Raw genomic sequence first — 16,783 nt, forward strand, 5'->3', positions numbered from 1 at the left:
CGGAACCCACCATTCTCTGATCCTATGCTTTTCAAACAGATGGATTAGAAAGTCGGTTGCACTAACAGAAAAGTCACCTTTTCTACAGCAAGAAGCTCATTCATATCCTCCAAACTGAGTACAGTATTAAGAAGATTTTACATTTGGCCTATTCTCATCCATATGTGTAGTCTGCCACTTTTTTTGATATTTTTATTGTCAACTTCAATTACATGTGAAGTTTGTTGTTTTATTTACAGTACTTTAAAGAGTATTTTTCCCTCCTGAGTGAAAGAGTAGCTTCTGGATTTATTATGGTCTTTAGTTTAGTGTTATTTACAGGAAATTAACATGGACTGTTAGCCCCTCTTCCCAGTTCCTCCCATTTCTCAGCAATGGAGCTGAGACTTCTTTCAAAGCAATCTATGGCAATGGCCTATTAGGATGCTGCCAAGCTTTGTGTATTGATTTTAATTCACAATAACTTAATGCAGGTAACAGCTCTTTCTGAACCACATGACAGGAATATGGATTGAGATTGGAATTGATTGGAGTGTTTTAGAGTATGTCTGAAGAGTACAATGGTGGCTTTAATGCAGATTGTTCAGAGCAAAAGTGTGGTATGGGTACATTAACCTGCTGGGAGCTACACTGGACTACTTCCAGCAGCCTTACAAAAGCTCCTGTTCCTAAGGTGCTGTGTCATGCAGCTCACCTCCTTTTCTATCTTGCATAGTTTGGGAGGATAATTACAGTCAGAGCCCCTTTCTGTTTCAAAGTTAAATTCCTGTGAACTGTGTGAATTGCTCTGGGATGCAAATACACCCACAGAGCAGATGGGTAAGGGTCAGAAAGAGCCAGGGAGCCCTGAGATGTAGCCCTTGACACAGGGTGAGTGAGGTGGGTCCTAACTGGCTTTGCACTGCACCTACCTTGCTGCCAAGCTGTGGCCTCAGCAAGGTCCCAAAACATTTGAATTGCTTGATATCCGCCTTATCTAGTATACAGTACTGCTACTTTAGAAAAATGGGTTGAAAATAACAATGATTGGGGGAAAAAAAAGGTGCTGGCTTTCCCAGCAGGCTGTGAGATTAAAGCCTGTCAAACAGATGATCGCAGTAGTGAATAACTGTAAGGTTTATGACCTGTTTTAATACAAGCTAGGTAGCTCAAAGGAACATAAAACAGCTATTAAAAAAGGCCTGTGCCCAGTCAGTAGTAATTTCAAGTTGGCCCTTTTACAGGTATGGTGGCTGGAAGAGGAATACAAAGACATTCCACCTCTATTACGGAATATTAGTTTCTGCCTTTGTAATAATGATTTTAATTGTTACTATTTTGGCTACTAATGTAGTCCAATATACCAATAAATATACTTACATATATATATATATACAGTGTAATACATGCCTCAATTGAAATTATTTTCCTTAGAAGACTGTGGGGACTAGGGCAGAGACAGAGCTGCCTGATGGAATGAAGATACTTTACAGAAGTCCACAGCATTCATTTATGAAAATGGGGAATAAGATCAGGACTGTATGGGAAAAGTGATCAACAGAAGTATTGGGAGAAAGTATAAGAAGGATTATCTATGAGACTATTGCACGCTATTAAAAAATATTTATTCAATATTTAATGAGGTATCCTGCACATAATCTTTCCTGAGGTGGAGCTTCATAGTACAGTCATTCACTGATGTTTTTGTCCTGACATTTTTAATCCTTTATCACTTCTGACTGTTTTTTCCTCTGCATATGCTTAAACATTGTCTTATTTCATCTTTCTTACACCTGTCCTTTCCCCAGTTGCTCTGACAGTTATTCCAGCTTTGGAAAGAATTTTTTTTTTTTTAACTTTCTTTAAGCCAGTATTGGAATTCAAATCCCAAAGACATTTTCAGCTTTTAAAACCAGGCCTTAGCTTCAATCTTACTTTTCATCTTCTCTCAGAGTGGTAAATTCAATAGAAAAAGAGACTGAAGATGCAGACCTCCTGCCAGCTCAGTGTCCCTAAAGACACTGTGTGCTTTCAAATTTCTTTCTTTTCTAATCTGGGCAACAAATGCTCATGAATTTAATACCAACCACTGAGAATTAAACTAGTCCACATATGATAACATTTTCCATGGTGCAAATGATGTTTTTTAATTATTTTTTCTTTCTGTGCTTATCTACCCTTTTGCCAGTCCTTTCACTACATCACCTGCGGCCAAGGATGACCAACCTGCAGCTCTGCACAAGTAGCCCAGGTAGTAACTCTCCAGATACTGTGTCTAGGCGTGTATGGCAAAGCACAATTCCGCATAGCTTGCTGTTACCTGTCTTTCCTTTATCCTGCCTGCCTTCTGAGGACCCCCCAGATATGAAAATACATTCCTGTTTGGGAACCGTTTGGAATTTTCAGATAGAGTCACATGTACCATTTGCACTATTAGGATATTGTAACTTATGCACTCTCAGGAAAGGCTGTGTACTTTTCAGTCAAGGTTTTAATGGTTTAAAACAGGGAAATTCAAACTTTTTTCTTTTTCAAACAACAGGGGCTTTTTAGGAAATTATGACTTTACAAATACCTTCTGGCCTATTCATTGTCAAATGGACCAAATCTCATTCTATTACCAATGTTTTAATATTCATATGAATAATTCAGTAATTGCTGTGGCTAATAAAATATTATGAGAATATCATGTATTTTAGGTCTTTTTCAATAAAACTGAACAACTGAAAAAGAGAATAAATGGAGACAGCCAAAATAGATATATACTTACATTTGTTCTTGTGTAATTGTTCATTCAAGACACTCTGAATTTGTTTGGAACAGCTATGCTGACCTTTGATTGAGCTACATTTCAGAAACTCAGAATACATTCCAGAAATTCACCAGAAAGTGACCTGAACTTAAAAGCAACTTGTCAAACACAAAGTTCAGACTTCAGCTTCATGTGTGGAAACAGTCCAAGACAGAGACATCTGATATTTAAGTTAGACAAAATAAACCTTTTCTAAAAGTGCAGAAAGTGTGGTACTAATCCAATTCAGATTAAAACATTCAATTATGTCTACACAAACACGATCACAGTTGTCCTCAGAATAAACCACAAAGGTCTATTTCTTATTGCTATTTATGCAAAGGAGAGCACTCACATTTACTGCAGAAGAACCAGGATTCTCTACCAAGTGAAACCAGATGATTTCCAGTTTGGGGCTATACTGTATTCTGCCATACTCATAAAGAGATTTTGGTTAAGGTCTGCAGATACGTAGCTCAATTATCAAATTTACTAAGGGAAGGAATTAGTAGATGCATGTGGATGATGGGAATTGTTCGGCATTTGCTTATTGAAAGACTGAGGAAATAAGTCACAATCATTTATGATTTTCAGATTCCAGAAGGTTTCATTTCATTAGTATAATTCAGTATAAACCCAGGTGTTGCAATTTGCTATCCTCTCAAATTCTACTGCAATTTTAATAGAGAGTCCTTTTCAACCTGAAGACATAACAAAATGAAATTGGAAGAAAAGGGGTGTTATCTAAAAAGACATGAGAGATTTGAACTGTTAACAAAGCAAATTTACAAATTAATGTAAACTTCTCAAGTCTCAATGAAAAAGAGACCTATTAGTATTCAAAGGAATTACTATTTAATTTTAACATTTGTTTCCCTGGATCAAGAGCATTCTGATAGAAAATGGCAGAATTAATAACTAATGATTCACAGTCTATATAGGTTCTTTACTTTTAACTTAAGAAATATATTGATTTAATTGAAGGATGGGGGGTAAGATGGAAGAGAAAATAAAATGAATATCATCACTAAAATAAAGGTAATTGGTGAAATCCTTCCTGCTCTCACAGCCGAAGTAGGAATCACACATTTTCATCCCATAGGTTAAATACAAAACTCCAGTTTTGTCCAACCCAGAAGATATAAAACCAGAGAGGGGACTGAAATGCCCTGTGCTCTGTGTTGCACTTTAAATGTCTGTCTTTGCTTTTATAACTACTGTAGAATCCTACCAGCATAGGTAATTATTTTTGTGAATCTTTGCAAGTTGATAAATATTCATGCTATAATAACATGAAAGAAGCTCTCTGTCAAGGTAACAAAGATAACTGGGGATAAAGCAGTAACAGTGGGGAGAGAGGGAAGAACTATTACTAAAAATAGTGCTAGTATTCTAATTCCAATTTATTTTTCTAGGCAAAATCCTCAGGTTATTTTTGTCAACAGATAATTATACTGAAGCAATTAATAGAAGTATCAGGCAAAACAGAGACCAGCCACTGCCACCATGTATTTTGATGAACATGCAATTAAAGTATAATCTTCCCTCTCTCTGTTACTACTTTTATTTATTTATTTATTTATTTATTTTTTATTATTAGTAGTATTATTAGTATTATTAGTATTAGTATTAGTATTAGCATTAGCATTAGCATTAGCATTAGCATTAGTATTAGCATTATTTCCTGTGCATTCATCCTTTATTGGCTGGCTTTTGCTGTTGTTTGGTTTTGGGTCCGTTTTTAGCTTTGTGGGGTTTTTTGGTTGTAATTGGGGTTGTTTGTTTTGTCTTGTAGATACCACAAGAAGATCTCTAATGTACTTAGAGCTGGAACAGAATGTTCACCCTGACAAATAAAGGTGCTTAACTACCCATAAAATAATTGGAGGGGTATGAAACTGCTCTGTCTGTGGCACTGACATGCTCTGGTGATTTCACTTTCCACCCCTGATGGAGCCTCTTCCTTCATCATGCACTGTCAGCAATGGAAACCCTGAAAACTCCTTATCTTGTTCTTGATAAAAAAGTGCTGGGCCCTCAGACATTGAACTCAAACACAAGTAGAGAGAAGCAAGAAGGAAGTAGCTCTGTCTAGCACTGACAGTTCTGCAGCCCTGGAACAACTTTGTATTTGGGTACTGGTCCAAAGATGGCTACATGTCTCATGTTACTTTCTTTTTATTTATTTCTTAATTTTTTTCCACTCTTAAAGACTTCTCCTCAAGCTGAGTTTATGGCAGGGAATACACTGGCCTCGAGTACACGGATTCCTATTCTGACAGACCTTGTCTGTTCAGCTTTAAACCAAGAAGTTTTCTTGACATAAGACGTCCACATAGGGGAAGGACCTGGCTGATGAAAAGCTAGGATGGGACAGTAGATGTTTTACCAAACTGATATTACTTGATCTAACCTGACCTTGAATATTTTCTGAGTGTGACAATTTGTGTTAGACTGCATGCAGTTTGCCAAGGTGATTGGAATTGAATCATTTAGAGCTTCAGCTAGGTAACTTCAGCTAACAGGGCACTTGAAGCTGCCCTTTATCAGCTCACATGCCTGTGTTACCTAATTTACAATGTGCCTGTGCAAGAAGCAGGTTCTAATGTGTTTGATTCAGTCTGAAGTGCGCTGTACTGATAAATAATTTTATTTTGTGGAAAATTATCCATATTTCTGGGCTTTTTTCACCAGCTTAAATCAGACCCTTTAACACCAACTACTTTCTTGGTAAAACAGTGCACTTAATAAAAAGATGAGGCAAAAGAAGAAAATGCATTCCTGCCAGGGCAGAAGGATGAGCATCTGCTTACCAGCACAGTCACCACACGCAGAACCACTCCTCGCATGTTGTTCTCCAGCTTTCTGTCTGTCAGGGACCCATTCAGACCAGTCACAGGATTCCAGCAGCCAAGCTAAAAGAGAAAACAAAAATCATTTTCTCATTGCCCATAGACCTCTGCTAGTCATTCCTCCTAGGTGGCTTTAAGCAGGAATGTATGAAATAGACAGAAAATCTTCTGGAATATTGGAAACTCAGGGAATTGCTTGTGCACAGATTCATCTTGAAATTGAAAATGAAGCAATTAAGACTATCAGTTTTTGATTTTAAATACCAGTGTCCAGTGGATGACAGCATGCAGGATTTGGGGTTATAAACATTAAAAGAGATCAGAGAGGATTTCAATATTACTGAAAAATATTTAGAAAGTACTGTAACTGTAACAATATTTCTACTTTACTTTCAGTGATACGCTAATTGGAGAAATAATAGCTACCATGAGTTTAGCATGCTCTCTGCTTCAGCCCATTCTTCCTAGAGGAACTATGACAAAAGGAATTACACCAGCTTTAATTAAAGCTTATACTACTAATTGGTAATGAAACAGCAGTGGTTTTAAGCCAGGTTAAAAATCACACTTAAAGATGATTGAGGAAAAGACTATTGGATAGGCACATCACAATATTGAGAGAGTACTGCAATGGATAATGCAGAAAAAGAAGTTCACCTATGCCATTCTTTGCATTGGTGCTATCGTATTTCTCGAGCTTCTGGGAATGAAGCTTTTGCTCAGGAATGCCTCTAGGATGATCTGCCTTTCAATCTGGGTTTAGTAGATACTGACTTGTAATTCAGCTTCTCTGAAAATAAAACTTGCCTGGTCTTTGTATGATGGTAGATGCTTTTTTTTTGAGCACAGAGAAACAAATCAATCAACCACACATCCCTTAGCACCACACACCAAGATAACCAGTTTCATTTTTGAAATTCATTACCACACTCAGCTGGCCTGCAGAATTATCAGCGTTAAATCCTAAACCCAACAATAGGACAACGGTTGACTTCAGAGGACTTTGGAGAAGAGTCTCAATTTAAGGAGGTAAACCAGTTGCCTGTGTGAAGTCATTACACAGCCAAAGAGACAGGCACCTGCAGCTGCCAGTTCTTGCTCTAAATGGCCTTCCCCATAGACTGTGAATGAAATCTTTCCAGGGATGCTCATCTTCTGACTCCTATTTAAAGGAACAAAAGGTCTTGCTCCCTCTGAAAAACCAAGATTAACATCAATAGGGTCCAGTGGACCCAAATTGTTGGGTCCAGTGGCCTCTACTAAGACTATTCTCTTGGAGAATTCAACATCATAATCAGAGAGAAACATAAACTGTAAAACATGGAAAATGTTACTGTAATTTCATAGTCATAGAAATGGCAGGCTGCCTCAAACCAGCTGAAAGGCTTTGTAAAGAAGGGGGCTTTGCTGACTGTACTTGAACAGGAATTTACAGAAGTCATTATTTTCGGTCCTTCATGTGAAAAGGCTTTGTGTATGTGTTTAATAGACCTTTCAAAGTGAAACAGAAAACAAAGAACGAACTTCAAGTAAACATATTTAATGATTTTAGAAGTGGGTACCTTAAATATTTGTTTTCTTCATTACACCTATTAGACTAGAGCAACTTCTAAATTTTTAAATCTCAATATATTTATATCAGTTCTTTGAAGATGCCTCCTTAAGAAATGAGTGTCCCAAAGAGTAAAAATAAAATCTTTCTTCAATCATACAGAAGTTAGATTTGTCTCAAAGGTCTCACAAGTCTTTTCCAACCTGAATGATCCCATGATTCTATGTTTCCCAAAGAAAGATGGCCTTAAAACAATGTAGTCACTTCTCTCTGCTGTTTTCAGAAGTACTCACAGCCAATTCTTGCCCTTCTGAAGTCAGGGTTATCCTACAGTCAGGGAATGAGCAAGGGTAATGCTGAGCATACATGTAATCACAAGTATTGACTTAATCAAGGATCTGCTAGATCCAGAACCCCAGAGAAACTGAAACCAGTGACAAGATACAAGGAGAAACAAAATCAGGAGGTGTCCTAGTAATCTCTTGAAATTGCCCATCATTCCTACGGCTGTCTCCAAACAAAAACACAAATTATCCCTGTTTGGTTTCCCCACTGCGTGTTCCCATCTGATCACAAAGACCAGTGAGAGATCATAGCAACCCTCTCTGCTTCTGCTGGTCCTCCACAGTGTTATCATGTTGTTCTCTAGTCAGGGATGGACTACTGACACATTCCAGGTCCTCACCACTTCCCTGGCAGAGCCCTGCAACACTTTGAGGTGAATAACCTAGATGTGAAGTGTATAGCAGTATAGTGAAATGCAGCAAATGTACTTGCACTGTACTTTGTCCGTGACAAACCACTGACATCCTATAAAGCAAAGAATTTCACATTTCTGTACATTTTCTGTAGGAGAAATAGTGAAAACGGCACTAAGTTCAGAACAAAACTGCATTAAATTAATTCAGTGATTGTCATTCTTAGTCACACAAAGAAGCTAATTAGAACTTAGATCCAATTAGCATATCCAAATGTGTTGGATGTATAATTACTGAAGAAACTCTGCTGCTTTTGCCAGAACTAAAAGCCTAGGAAGTTGCTGAAGAGCCTTTTTATCCTTTTGAGGTTAAAGTCCATTTTTAATTATGTACATTAATGTGCACATATTTATATAATTAAGTTTTTAGCCCAACCCTACCTTTTTCAAGGCAAAACCTCCCCAGCAATATAACATTTCTGGAAATTCAGCATAGCCCTAATTTTCCTTTTAAAAGGCACTTTCTATTTTCAATTATTGTTCATTTAATCTTCAATTCAATTGTTCCTTTATGCAGCTCAGTCATGGTGAAGACAAATGTGCAGTGTCTTGCCAACAAAGTTGAAATTGATTTTGAGTGGGAGCTGCTTACTGTTATTAGGAGAAAACAAATCAACATTTATTGATGACAATTTGAGCTTGTCATTGCAGCAAGGAGCAAATGTAACTACTGCTGAAACATCGAGATGGGGGTGGTATGAAGATCCCTCTTCAGTTTTGTCTTCTTTAACTGCTTCTGCAAAACATTTGCTGCTTCTGCAGTTACTTCCTTTTTCTTTTGTTCTCTCCCTGATGGCTGAAATGAGAGAATAGATCAGACAATAACTGAATCTCACATTAATTCTGGTGGATTTGGCCAGATGCGTGATGGGAACTCTCTTACTGAGTACAGTGCTTGTCATCTTCATACCACACAACATTTATCATTTATACTTCTTTGAACTTCTGTTGCAGATTCTTTTATTTATTCTAATGACAGCTTTCACTCTGCTAGGTTTGATGTAATATGATGAAGATGGAAAAGTTGTCAGTCTTCTCCTTCCTTTGATATCCAATTTGCAATCTCTTTCTGTTATTCCCACATCCCAGCCTGTTATCCTTACACTATCATCATTGTCAAAATGGGCTTTGTTCTCCTGTTTTGCTGGCAAAGCCAAAAATTTACTTCCCTTCTTCAGAAATTTCTGGCTATATGAACAATGCATTATGGAAGGTCTTTAATTTTTATATCAGTGTTAAAGTAGGCAAAATCTATTTCATGTGTACTTACAATTTCATTATTTATAAGGAACACTAGGATCTGTAATGCCTTTATGACAGCTTACAGCCAGTTTTCATCCCCTGATTCCTATGCAACCAGTGAACTCTGCTGAATATGTGAGAGCTTTTACTTCTTTTTCTGGCAGAGTAAAATGCAGATTTTGTCAATTAATCAAGAAAAATACATTGGTCACAGTTGAGGATCATCAGAGAAAATGAATAAAACCAGAATACTGATACAGATGAATTACTGAAGTGCTTGTCACTACATCAAAGTTTAGAGTGTTCTGTTACTTCCATTAACATAGAAAATATACAGGAACTGGTTTATCCAATGCAGCCAACTGTGAACTCAGACTGCATTACCACAACACTGTTAAGGGTCAAGAGCAGAAAAGACTCTAGAGGAGGTGCAATGGAAATCTGAAAGATAAAACTGCACTGCGTTTGCAACCCAAATCTCTAAGGACATTGGGATCACTGACTCCTCTTTCATTTATTTCTCTATTACTTAAAGAAAAAAATTCCAACAGTTTCAGTAGGGACAGCCGGACCAAACATTTCCAGTGGAAATGCCTGTGACAGAGCAGTTCATGGAGAGCTGGTGAGCTGCAGAAACAGCAGCCTCCCTGCCTGAAGTACCCACAGGTGCTTCAGAAACTCCCTCCTCAATTTTCGCCTGGGTCCAGCCTGCTTTAGGAACTGAATTCTTACAAGATCCGACTTCAACTGAAGAAAAGTGTGTTAATAATCCCCTTTTCCATTCCAGAGCATACTAAATTCACAGAAATGGAAAAGACCCCATGAAGCTGTCACTTAATGACACTCAGCTGGAAGATTCAAACTTCCAGGGGTGCCGGGCAGACTTGAAGTGGGGCATATAACAAAAAATAAGGAAGAAAAAGGTGGAGGTTTTTTGGTGATGTGTGGATTCAGCATTTGCAAAATTTTTTGGGACACCAGTTTCAGCAAAATTCAAGCAGGACAACACAGAAATTGTTTTGGATAGAGTATTCCTGATGCCTCTTATCAGCTGTTGTTTAGTATGTCCAACAGCAACTGGGAAATCAGACACGAAATCCTATTTCTTAAAAACTGTCTCTCACAGAGGAAACACCATAAAAGATATCTTTTGGTTGTCAATATGTTACTGTCAGTTATGTAAAATGTAGTCAGATGCTCTGTTACCTGGTTAAAGAGTCCTTTCAGTTCAGCTCTTTAGCCAGCAACCAACAGCTGATCAACCAAACCTGAAAAAAATCTGCTGGCCAGGGGTTAACTGAAGGCTTTTGTACTCCTGGGCTTGATTAAAGAAGTAAGGATCAAGTTTTTTCCTCACAGCAATTTCCTAACAGAATTTGTTAGCAGGAAACTTTCTGTGTTTAACTGCTGCCTTCACCAAAGCTTAGGTAATAGTCAGCAAATAGCAAGTTGTTAAAATCAATAGAAAATACTGTGCTCAACAATTGGATAATGTATAGCAGCACTTGTTTCTCCTACATTCTGTGTGGTGAAATCTTTATACTTCTGTGCATTCAGTTAATTATTTTGTACAGTGTGTTTTATTGCCTTAATTTGTCTCTGGCCTAGAAGGAATGGCCTGCCTCTAGACTTGCTCTGTTATTTTCAAGCTGTTAGGACAATGTGAATACTCAAGTTTAGTTTTATATCCAGTGCACTAAGGATTGTAATTGCAGCAGTTGAGGTGGGCTATTTGTTTTGTTAACTGATCACAGACACAAGTGATCTCAGTAGGAATTTCTTTCCTCAAAGCCAGTGCATAAGGCAGAATAACACTGAACAGAGCTAATAAAATATTTTGCTTTGGGGACTTCCCAAATTTCTTTTTCTTACTGAACTGAAATAAAGAAGCTAATGGAAAGTTACCTGCTGGTAACCTGCTGTTCATTTGCCTACTAGCTCCTGACTCAATGTTTTCTCAAGAACCCAGATTACTGCCAGAAGTTATAATTGGGTATTTTAGACCACTGATGAATGTTGAATTTACGGGGGAAACAACATAGACTTCATAGGTATTCTTCCACTGCATGCTCTACTCACAAAGCTGATGCTTAGTGGTTAGGCCAAGCTCCTAGAATCTAATGGTATAATTTTTCAAATGTCTAGTAATTCACCACATCTCAAAGAAAATGAACCATCTCTCCAAGCTAGTGCTGTCATTCTAATGATCCCTCACTTCTTCCCCCCACATCTCTATCTCTGGCTTATTTTCTCTATTTCTTCTTTCCCTTTCATTTGAAATTTGGTGGTCTTAATCTATCATCTTTCCCTTCTGTCATCTCTTATCTTTGGGAAATACCCTGTTTTCCCTTCTTTGGTCCTTTTTTTTTTTTTTACTGTGAATTCAGTACTCTCAGCAGCTCCCTAATCTGTGCTTATCTTCTTCTTTCCTACACTGCAATACCTCTTGCTATCCATTTCTCTGGGTACTTTCAGTGTACTTTCTCTTCTCCCTGCTTTTCTCTCCCTTGATCTTCCTTTCCATTTCCTGTGGCTTTTTCCTGTATTTTTTGGTTCACTGGTTGGTTTTTTAGGGTTTAGTTTGGTCAAGGGACATCACTTTTCACTACATCCAGCTTTGACTCATTTTTCAAATCACTTTGGGTCCTTTCCCCTTTCTCTTTGCCCTTGGATCTCCTTTTCTCTCAGTCAGTCCTCTCAGAAAACCTCTCCCCAACTCCTCCTTCTCCTTTTGTGTTATGAGGGAGATGGGACTTAACAAAATAAATTACTGTATAGCCCTGTTTCCTTTGCTTTCATCTTTCCTGCTATTTTTCTTATTTTACTCCCATCCCCTGACAACCTTATACAACTCAGAAGAAAAGAGTCAGACAAGGATAATAATCAGTCAGATGTTGATCTCTTTCCCCATTGCCTCCATATTTCAATTAAAGTAAAATACTCAGAAAACACTGTTCTTTGACCCAATACTGACTTCACCCCTTTGCTAACAAATTTCTTTGTACTGCCAAAGTAAAACCCATGAATATCACTTTCATTTTACCCTGGAAGCTTTTTCACTGATGTCTGAATTATTCCAGGGTGATTGATAATACCACAAAGTTCAGGTTTGTGTGCAGTTTAAATACAGTCAGTTTGATTTTTAACTGCAAATGCTTGTCTTCTTTCTCATAAGCATATTAAAAGTGAAAAAGTATGTCTTAGTTATCTAAGATCATGTAAGGCCTGGAAGAAACCCAAAAAACCTTGAAATCAGGGTTCTATAACTCAACTTTGTCTGTTTTTTCCATTACTGCATCTTTATGAAATCAGAGAAAATTATTCAAGGTTACTAGTCCAGCTTGCATTAAATCACAATACATAAGCTTTTGATGCCATCACAAAACCTTTGATCAAACCTGTTCAGTGAAGAACAATGAAAAACACTGTTTTCCACTTGGCTGCATGAAGCTCCCTCTCTACAGGTAACAAGAAAACACACAGAGCACATTTCAGGTCCTCATCAGTTCCCTGGCAGTATTCAAACATCCTTCAGCAGACTCCCAGCTTTCCCCTTAGGTTAGTTTTTTGAGATCCAAATTTTCAGAAATGGCTTGTCAAACTGGAATATCAACAAGACCTGCTTGCTGTCGCAGGGCTCAGAAATTCTGGGGGCAGCATTCCAGTAAGAAATCCAAATACTAATAGCACAGAGCGAACCCAGCACTTTTTCCTTTGGAGGGAAGTGGGTTTACAGAGCAGCATTCTTAATAAACCCAGTCCAGAAAAGCACATAAGTGAATCATTCAGAGTAAAGTGGCCTAAGGTGAATGCCTTGCTTCTCTGCTAGTGCCGAGCTGCTTGGGCACCTCCACACTGCATTGCAGTCATCTCGGTGAGCACAGATGCTGAGAAGCACCTTGGCTTTGTTTTTTTTTCTGCAGTGAAGATCTCCCCTTCAGTATAATCACTGAATTAGTAGTCTGTGAATCAGCTCTGGAAGTAAATCCACATGGAAAATTGTGTATTAGATTCATCACCCTCCAAACTGGGAAGGAAAATAGATGCTCCTGTGTAGTTCCAGCCCAGGAACTGCAGTAGTGACCTGTGCTCATTTTAAAGGCAGCTGACAAGGAATGCACATTTAAGTATACATGAGGCCCAATGGAGGCTACAGAACATCTGCACTAATCTCAGTGGAACCTCTTTAACTATTTTTTTTTTTTTTTGAGTGTAAGCAGAATCATCACACATTGCTTTCACAGGAATGCATGAAGGAACTCTGCATCTGGTTATCTTTTCACATGAATAAAATGTTAGGAAGTATACTTTTTTCAGGCATAGCACATGGAAATTTTTATTTTTCTTTGGCAGGCTAAAAGACTTCAAATGAAACAATACCTCAGCACTATTTACTCAAAAGTATATTTATTTATTTATTCAACTACTGAATGCTCACTGGGCAGTACTGCTGTGGTTGTTTTCCTCACGCACGAAAAACGAGTTCACTGGACTTGGGTGAAGGGTGGAGGGTGTTCTTAGGATGCACATACCATGGAAATACATGTCCTGAAAACCTGGGAAACAGAATAACCTCATTTCATATCATACTTATACTTAGCATCTTTGTCATTGCTGCACAATTCTCAACTTGATGAAACGCCAGATAAGAAAAGGACACAGAAAAACACCTCCTTTACTTAGTCGAGGCACTGATGTACTGACATGAAAACACTTCCTCCAAATACCAGATACAAAGCCAAAGAGAGGCAGCTGTGATAAGATTACTATTTTTATCTCAAAGACTCAGGGTTCCTGTCTCCTCAGACATATTCAGCCTCTCATTGCCAACAGGAAAAGCAAAGGAATTAGTATGTAGGGATTGTGAGAACATACACCAGTTTTTACCATAGACAATTTCTATATCTTTAAGCATATTTGTACCTGTCCAGAAGCTGTTCAAACTTACACAACATCAAAGTATCTTACAATTTCTGCTGCTCAGCACAGCAGTTCGCCAGCTCTTTCTTAAAGGTAGTACAAATAAAGATCTGACAAGAGCATCTCCTTTTCATACATGCTAGTGCAACATGCTTCCCAAGCACAGGGGCTAGGAAACAGAAACTCACAAGGCATCAACACCAAAAAGTAATACTGAAAGAGAGAGAGAAGAAGAAAGAAAAAAACCTGATGGACCATGATAAACTTGCATGAAAGGGCAATTTAGCTTATTTCCATTTTAAATGCGCATTTGTGAAGGCACTCCGGAGAGTGCCTAAAGAGTGGAGAGCTTAGGTAAAAAGTGACAAACCAAAACAAGCTTTTACTCAAATATTGCCTTCAAGTTTCTCACTACAGAAAAGCTAACATGGCAATGAAGCAAGAGTAGCATTAGATGACAAACTGCTTTCCATTGATCCTTCAGATTCCTGGGATGCTTAAATGAGGAACACAGAAATGGAAGCAGTCTTAGCTTACACATAGATCAATACTCTGTTTCTAAAATTCAGGATTTATTCTTAGTGTTGGCAGAAAAAAAGAGGTCTGCTAAGCTGGATATGTCACAGACTTACCAGCTTGATACTGGCTAGTAAATCAAAGCTGCATTTTGCCACTGCTATGTTAGAAAATATAACTCCAGTATAACCCATTCTCACAGAGTATAAGCTACAGAGTCACCAGCTTTGAGTGCATTATGGACCAGATATTACAAATGATTTACTGGATCATATGTTTTTGAGAGTTTGGTAGTGAAGAAAATACGATTGTGGGGTGGTGTTTTCCACTCCTTCAGCACAGTGAAGCTTTATTAGGAATCAGAACTTCTAGTAAAGAAATCAAAAAAATTTACCACAGCAGTGACCGAGCAGAGTTAGTTATCAGAACCAGGACCCAGCTGAGAAGAAACAGCACCTTCTTCTGAAGGCTCTCTTTTGACCCTGGCACTTGGGGCAGTGGAGAACAGAAAGGTCAAGAGTGAATATGAGGAGATGGTTGTGGCCAACAACCTGAACTACAGGAAGTAACTTGTTCCCACTACCTAGAGTCCTAAGGATCAGCACAGGTACCAGGAGCATTGAGCACTGGGAAATCCTTGAGTAATGTGGTCTGGTTCATACCTGGGGACTCTCACTCTATGAGGTCCAGATAATTCTAAAATTTTGGCCTTCAGATGGTCTAGCCTTAACTGCAAAGCAAAGGCCTCTTTAGCATCAATAGACTGTTACTGAAATCATCTTGTCCTAAAGGCCACAAACTGCTATGCTGATAACCATATGTTATACTGATAATGGCCAAAAGCAATTCTCTAACTACCAACACTATCAACTTACCTTCAGCACAGTCAATACATTCAACTTCATTCCTTTCTATATGCCAGAGGGCCTTCACTTCCTCACTGGGCAGCAGAAAGGCTGTCCTAAACCAGACCTGTACTCCTTTTGATGCTGTGTCCAGTGACACTTCTGAGGCATCATCACCCTTCCAGCTGGAAAAGCACAATTCTGATTGCACGGTGGCTTGTCCTGTAGAGCTACCACAGCTGTACACAGCATGTTTAAAATATCTAGGTTACATGTGTGCATTCTACACAACATACATGGTTGAGAGCAAATTTGGAGTCTACTAGGTTTACTACTAGTGAGTGCTCCAGTGAAAACTATCAAAATCCTACAAGGATCTGTTAGTAGCTACTTCAGAGGAGCCACATACAGGAGTGTGTACCTCTGCATTAAAGAAACAGAGACATTAATGTGAGGAAATGTCATATGCTTTCATAAACATTAAATGGCAAATGATACGCTGTAGAGTACCTGAAGACTTAAATAAAAGATCCTCGTGGAAAATAGTAAATCATTAGTTTAAAAGATTAAATGACAACATCTAATAAGCCCTGTCTAGAATAGCTGAATCACCGAAATAAATTTTTGTTACAAATGAAAATTACTGCTCTAATGACAGTGGAATTTGCCACAAAAATAAATTAGAAATATATCTTAGTAATTAAAACTACAGAAACACATGTTAAATCTGTCTTGCAAATGATGAGAATTGTATTTGCTAGAACACTATATTCCTACAATAGATTCATATATACTGCCAAAATTGGGTAAAGAAATCAAGAACTTTAAACCACTGAGGATTTTCCTTAGTGAGTTTGATACTGCAAAGATCCTTCTAAGAACATACTGGCCTATATGGCAGTGATAATTTAATCAGCTAAGTAGTAATACTGCGCTCATCACTACAGTCTTCTCTGATTTAATTTTAAGGGATGATACCTATTTTAAAATCATCTTTTCATTTGAAAAGATCTACTACTTTTAAGAAGAAAGAAATGTCTGTCTTAAGAGTACATTAAGAAATCAGTAGTTAGGCTCAAATTACCTTACCAGCCTCTTCCCATATAAGAAATTTCTTTCAGCTGAGAAGGGTGGCTTAAAAATATCATCTTTCCAAATGCACAACCAGAATCCTTGAGTCTTTTTCTCCATACACCTATGTGTACAATTGCATTATCTCCCAATGCACACTCATGGCTTTTGCCTGGGGACACTGATCATCTTTCAAGGAGCAGGCCCTAAGGCTAACAGCTGCTGGAGAAGGTGTAAATGTCTGTAGGACTAAGAGTG

At 38.1% G+C, this 16,783-nt stretch overlaps 1 protein-coding gene across 2 annotated transcripts in view; it reads right to left on the minus strand.

The window, feature by feature from the left end:
* Positions 1-16,783, minus strand: part of GRID2 (glutamate ionotropic receptor delta type subunit 2) — a 682,022-nt gene that overhangs the window by 137,261 nt on the left and 527,978 nt on the right. For both annotated transcript variants that reach the window (XM_063423230.1, XM_063423229.1), the window contains one exon: positions 5,584-5,685. In XM_063423230.1, the coding sequence (XP_063279300.1) occupies positions 5,584-5,685 (102 nt within the window). The remainder of the gene's footprint in view (positions 1-5,583; positions 5,686-16,783) is intronic.

The sequence above is a fragment of the Prinia subflava genome, chromosome Z (assembly GCF_021018805.1).
Source record: "Prinia subflava isolate CZ2003 ecotype Zambia chromosome Z, Cam_Psub_1.2, whole genome shotgun sequence".
NCBI classification, from domain to species: Eukaryota; Metazoa; Chordata; class Aves; order Passeriformes; family Cisticolidae; genus Prinia; species Prinia subflava.